General features: G+C 31.6%; 1 protein-coding gene across 1 annotated transcript; it reads left to right on the forward strand.

Annotated features, from left to right (window-relative positions):
* The first annotated feature begins 263 nt into the window (after window positions 1–263).
* LOC133203406 (uncharacterized) lies at window positions 264–1,632 on the forward strand. The gene has a single exon (XM_061339195.1). It carries the CDS (start codon window positions 335–337, stop codon window positions 1,628–1,630), a length of 1,296 nt encoding a protein of 431 aa, XP_061195179.1. The 5' UTR covers window positions 264–334; the 3' UTR covers window positions 1,631–1,632.
* Window positions 1,633–6,993: the final 5,361 nt, after the last annotated feature.

Here is a 6,993-nt window from a genome sequence, read left to right on the forward strand (position 1 = left end):
ACATATGTCTTAAAATTTAACATTTACATCAGATTTCAAAGCTATGTAGATGAGATGTGTCACTCTTTCTTAAACCACTTTCTCTTGATGCATAAGATTAATATTAATAATACTAATGAATTCAACACTATGAATATGCTGATTGAATTTTGATACGTGTTCATCTCTCATCTCTGACGGCGATTAATAAACGATGGGTTTCATAGACGGATTTCATTTCTACGATGAACGAGGAATGTGCTCCATTCGTTACAAATGTTTAACAAAGATCAATTATCAATATATACAGTTCAAGTTGACCTTCAGGACAATATACAGATTGTAGAATGGATTTATGGTTCTGAAAATGAATACAACGTGTTGGATGCTTGGATATTTTGCTTGTATTCTGATTCATGCATTGTGTAGTAATGCGCAGCAATCCATGACGTCACAACCCAATGCTGCGTTACAAATGATTCGTCAGCATCTTCAACGTGAATCAACAATGAAAATTACTCTTTTGAAGACCTTGAAAGTGGTACTCGGTGATATAAAATTGTTAAAAGAAGAAAGAGAAAAGCACACAGCGTTGATAAATGCACTCAGGCAGGACGTAAATGCTTTAAGATCTAGTATAAAGGGCCTCAGGGATGTTAACAATGAACAAAATCTCCGCATTCATGCTCTGAATGAGAAATTATTATTACAGAATGTTACAACGATTGATTTATCAAAGTCAAATGAAGACTTACAGGGAAAAATTGTCTCTTTATCGCAGGACATTATAAATCAAAGACAAAACATTCAAAGTTTACAATCATCGTCTTCAGCTAATAGGAGAGAAATTAACTCCATTTCGAACACAGCGTCTCAGTTGGACAAGAATGTGAAGTTTTTAGTGGAAGAAAACATTGAACAAGATAGAAAAGCAAATACTTTTCAGGAAGTCAATAATCAACAGAAACGCAAAATTCAGAATCTGAATGAAAAGTATGTTTCACAAGAAAGAAAGATAAATGCAGTTATTGCAGACAAAAATAAGATTAATAGAAATCTAAAGACTCTTATTGATGGAAATGCGAAGAGGGACACTGAGATCAGAACACTTGCGGATGAGAATTTTGAAATAAAAAAGGAAATAAAACAGATATCTCAAAGTAACTTAAATCAGAAAAGAGAAGCAAGGGGACTCGAAAATGAAAACAGTGCAATAACTCGACAAATTAATACATTAATTGGAAAAAATGAACAGCAGGACAATGAAATTGAAAATTTGAAAGAGGAGAATAGAGTTCAAAGTGGCGATATTAGAACATTGACAGGAGAATATGTGGAACAAGGCAAATTGATTCAAACACTAAAGGACAAGAGTGAAGTGATCAATCAAGGAGAAGTGAGAAAGGATCAGTCAGATGGAACCCCATACCAGGCCGTGAACGACGACAGGGACGATTGGAATCAACAGGGCGATACAACGGAGGTGTCACCTGTGGCGTTAAAACTACAAAGGGATATAGATTTCTTACATCAAAATGTCAGCAGTGTAAACGAGAAAATTCTGTCTCTTGAAAACAGTCAGCGATTTATTCACTCAAATCTACATGAAATACGAATTGCCGATAAACGTAAGACTAAGGGGGACGTGTAAGACATAGGGGGACGTTTATTAAGTTTAACTTAATTGTTTTATTACTATTGAATAATTTGCATTTGATGTTAAGTTATTAATGTCTTCTTTGTGATATAAAAATCCCATTATTAATTTACACTAGCTTTTTATAATATTGAGACATTTATTGTTTTCGTTCTTGAACCACTCAAAAGAAGTTATTGTTATTTATATTTTCCATAAATATTTATTATAATGATTGCTTTATGAACTTGTTGTATATAGGGACTGCTGATTATATTATTCATTACCAGAAAACATCTAAAACATCTTATCAATCAAGATGCCATTTTAATGTATAAAAATAAATATAGTAAAACGTAAATGTTGGATTATGAATTTCTCTCATTAGAATATTTCTGTAAGGAAGGTTTTGAACCCTTCTGATTTATTGTATTCTTTGACATTCTACTACTGTGTTTAACTAACGTATAATCTCTATAACCTTTTAGCAGTGTTATACATTAAATATAATCATATTTTTCTCAATATCTTCAAACTAGAATTTACACTGGTTTTTTTAACTCTTGGCAAATATTTTTTTTAAAATATTATATAGTTTTTATTTGCCATGAGCGGTACTATAGTAGTGGAAGATAGTGACATTGATAGAAATGTCAATAGATTCAGAATATGACTTATTCACTCCGCATACTTATGTAACTATCATATAGTTTTAATATGACTTGAGCGGTGTTATATGCGGTGCCATGAGCGGTGCCATAGAATTGACATATATAGAAATGTCAATAGATTCAGAATATGACTCACTCTCATTTTCTTGTGAAAGATTATGTTAAGGCCAAAGATTACAATTATAATCTATAAATACTCAAATATTCGCATTTATTTCTATAATAAACTTTAATTTCTATACCCTGGCGTTTTTTTTTAATCTTTGATAATCTCAAATTTTATATATATTTAATATTTATTTATTGAAAAGAACGTTATAAAACTGTATAAATTTGTACAGAATTAGACCTCTTCTTTCTAATATCCATGTCCATATTGAACTACATGTATGAAGAGCCATCTTGCTTCTCCAATGCTAAAAGTATCGGAGCACTCTTTTGAAAAACAGTGTAGTATATGTAGGTGAATTACATGTATATTCAACGCATCTTTCTTTTAACTAAATTTGCATTCGACTGTAATTAAATGGAACCCTTCATCATTGTGAATTAATGTATACACGCAAAAAAATGCATGTTGAACTTTTAATTAAAAGATTCCAACTTATTTGACTGATGATACCCATCAACGTGGAAGAATTCAAATTATGAATGTTTCTATATGAATAATAGGAAATATTCTAAAATCAGCATTAATTTTATACGTATTTAATATTTCACAAGATTACTTTACATGTACTGAAACAATGATTTAATATATGATGTATATTTATTTTAAATCAATTTATGGAAAAATCATAAGAATATGATTGTTAGAATTTAGATAATTATGTACGTGTATTTTTCCTATCATTATTCAATCAATTATTTATTTACCTTATAAATCAAGATCAACCTATATTTCTTGTGTTAAGTAATATATCAACTCTCATAAATGATTAATGCTCTCACGTATTATATTTACAAACCTTTCTGGACTTTTCAGCGAAATTATGTTTGAATTTTCGAATTATAGGTTATAGAAGGTCTATCTTAGCAAAAGATAGTCTTGCAACATTCATACTTAAAATTTCATCGTGTGGTTTACGACTAATGTATACGTTTCTTATGTTTATTTACCCTAAAATTGTATAGTTTCCACGTCGAACCCTTTCAACCACAGTAAAAACTATTTCTATTTTATATTTATTTGCTCACTCTTCTGTGGCACCTGATCCCACCTCCGATGTTTTAGAGGTCCGTGTTCACTCTGCTCCAAAATTTGTATTGTTTAATGGACTTCTGAGCTTGAGTACTGTTTGTTATCTCCTTATAATTACATTTGCAAATGTTTTCCCTTATATAACACTATTTGAACAAGGCGTTTTTACACCAGTGTAAAACACTTTCGTTATGTGACCATAAATTGATTGTTTAGTCATGAACGATCTACGTAATGAAATATATGAAGATAACGAACAGTATTCAGGCTCAAAAGTCCATCAAACAATACAAAATAGGAACAGAGCAAACACGGACCTCCAAACATCAGAGGTGGGATCAGGTGCCATGGAGGAGTGAGCATCCCCTGCAGACCGGTCATACCCGCCGTGTGCTCCTTGTCATGATCGGGAAATAACGGAAAAATCCGTCGACAATTCAGTGTGTAAATAATGGCCTAACAATTTGTATGAAAAACGTCAGTCAGCATTTGACTCAATTTCATAGTGACGTCCTAAGTGATCGACGTGTTCAACACATTCAAGTTATACCGTTGAGTTTTGAAAAAAATAAATCATTGATGAGTTTAAAACTTTAGTACCTTACTATTTGTAATAAATCAGTCACAAGTGTAAATATAAGTAATAAGGAATCATCTTAAAAGTTTTATTGGGATGTACATACGGGTTGGCATGTGATCAAATCTACCATAAAGCCCGAAGGGCTTTATGGGATTTGATCACATGACCAACCCGTATGTACATCCCGATAAAACTTTTAAAATGATACCTTATTTCTTAAATATTTCATTATATCAAGCAAAACTTTTTTAAAGGTTGGAATATGGCTACTTAAACATGCGATCCATCCTTTTATTTTCAAAAACTAAACCACACCTAGCATGAAAATTTCGATGGTATCTCATCTGAAATATTTTTCTTTGAAAAATCTGTACTGAGTGACAGTGAAAAGTCAGATATGATGCATCTACAGTCAGTTTTTTGATAGCACTTTCAATGTACATCCATAACTTGCATTTTAGATTTATTATGTGTGAATATATCTATCATTTTCGTCCATATATTTCAAATTCGAACAGCTTGACATTTCAATAGAAAAGATTTATCTTTTGACATGTCCTTTACAAATACGAAGCCTCAACAAAATTTTGACAGGAAAATGTTATTTACTGTAGGGTGTCCATCTTAACTCTACCAATTTACATTTAAATTTTCCTGATTAAAAATTTCTTAATGATTAAAAAAAATCATACTAAACTATATCTTTATCGGAAGTGGCATCATAAATCAAAAGAAATTGATGATAAATCGACAACATTTCAATTGTAACAAGTTCAAAATATATTGCCTCATTCTATCAATCATGCTTTATTTAGCGTGGAAATCTAAATCAGCTTTCCAAATAATTAGTTTACGATTTTATGAGATCAATAGACGTTATTGGAGGAAACAAATAATTAAATTGCTGACAAGCAATAATTCAAATTTCTAAGATGGGGGTGTAAACCAATTAGAATTTTCAAAGATCACCAGTTTTTGTGAGTCCTACAATAACATGCATCTGTTCATCTCAGACAACTGAATGTTACGGTAATCAAGACTTCAGTAACATACATGTACAGTGTATACACTCGCCTATAAGTCGGATTTTTGGGAGTTAAATTTTATTCCAAAACGCTACGTCCGACTTATAGATGGTTTTTCGAAAATTTTGTATTTTTCTGGAAGAGGGAATATAGATATCATGTAACAACTACAAAAGTAATCGTTTGTAAAGGGCTAACTCAATCTAAAGCAGGAAAGGAAGATTGTAGGTTATCATATACACAAAACACAAGTGCTTACAGATTTTAATGTCTTTCATTTGTTTAAATTGTTATTAAAAGATCAAATATTAATGTCAGATCCCTTAAACATACTTTGAAAAGCAGGTAAATACGGTAAATACGAAAGAATATTAATCTGAAATTGCATTGACAACAGACTCGAGGTTAAAGACAAGCATACAAACGGCAAACTGGAACCTTTGCAAATAGAGAGGTATTTGTACCCGCTATTGTTTACTTTCCCGATCACGAAAAGGAGCACACGGTGTGACCGTCTACAGGGGATGTTTACTTCTCCATGGCACTTGATCCCACCTCTGATGTTTTTAGAGGTTCGTGTGTGCTCTGCTGACGATTTGTATTGTTTTAATGGACTTTTGAGCTTGATCACTGTTAGATATCTTCATATTTCATTTTAATAAAACAAAGTTCACTGCTTTTCGGATATAAAATCTTTTTGATCTATATATAAATCATTAATATGTACATGTATTATTTTTTTCAACGCAATAAAACTCATCATTATTTTGATTTATGCAGAATAATATCTCTTCGAATGAGATGAGGACTGATAGTTTCTTTTCTTTAATTCATGTTATTTATATAAGAAATTAAAAATTAACAATATGTTGCTACTATTTATCGTGAATTCGAATCAATCTACACAAGAAAAGTTATGATAAATGTGTCTACATAATATGTTCTCAAAATCTTATTTATCTGACGAAAAATACATCTTATCATTTTTTCCCAATTATTGAACTACTTTACAAAATTAACACCAAAGAATGCAAAATTTTAAAGTAATAATTAGGGATGGCAATCTGTAATCAGTTAACCGATTACTTGCCCGGAACGATGGTACTCGGTTTAAAAAAAAATGTATTCGGTTGGTCGAAATAAATACAATATTTGTAAATTTCGACGAAAAATTCTTTCAAAAATTGAATTTTGAAAACCTCTGCTTTAACGTTGATAGGTTGGCGTTTTCACATATCTGGGGGTAATTGATTCTCCGGATTGAGAGCGTTGGGGTACATGTAATTGGTCAGTTTGTGAAATGTTAATTAATGTTTAAACACCATGCTATGCCGTACCCATCTGTGCTGCATTTATTTATTTATATTTATTAAATACACGTAACTGTCGAGTACTGTGAACTGATTATATATTGCATGTTTCTTACCCCGTTCAACCTTTACAGTAACATGTATCTATATCATATTATATTAAACAAATATTGTAAATTAAGTGATAGTTCATATTTAGTTCTGATTATAGGGTGACTATGTAGATTGGCTTTGTTTGAAGTTACTAATGTCTCTGATTTCTCATGTTTGTGTCATTGCTTTTAGCTCACCTGAGCTGAAAGCTTAAGTGAGCTTTTCTTATCACCCATTGGGTAAAGGGGAGTTTAAATTGTTAAAATGAAGGGCCAAGCCCCCTAACAAGGGGGGATTATCAAGAACAGACAAAAATAGGGTGGGGTGATTAAAAAATCTTCTTCTCAAGAACCACCATGCCAGAAAATCTGAAACTTATGTGGAAGCATCCTATGGTAGTATAGATTCTAAATTGTTCAAATGATGACCCCCGGCGTAGGGTGGGGGCCAAAATAGGTAATCCTTACAGGGAAGTTTTACATTGAAATATACAGGAAA

This window comes from Saccostrea echinata, unplaced genomic scaffold (assembly GCF_033153115.1).
Source record: "Saccostrea echinata isolate AGI-Se365-2 ecotype Australia unplaced genomic scaffold, CSIRO_AGI_Sech_v1 ptg000050l, whole genome shotgun sequence".
NCBI lineage: Eukaryota > Metazoa > Mollusca > Bivalvia > Ostreida > Ostreidae > Saccostrea > Saccostrea echinata.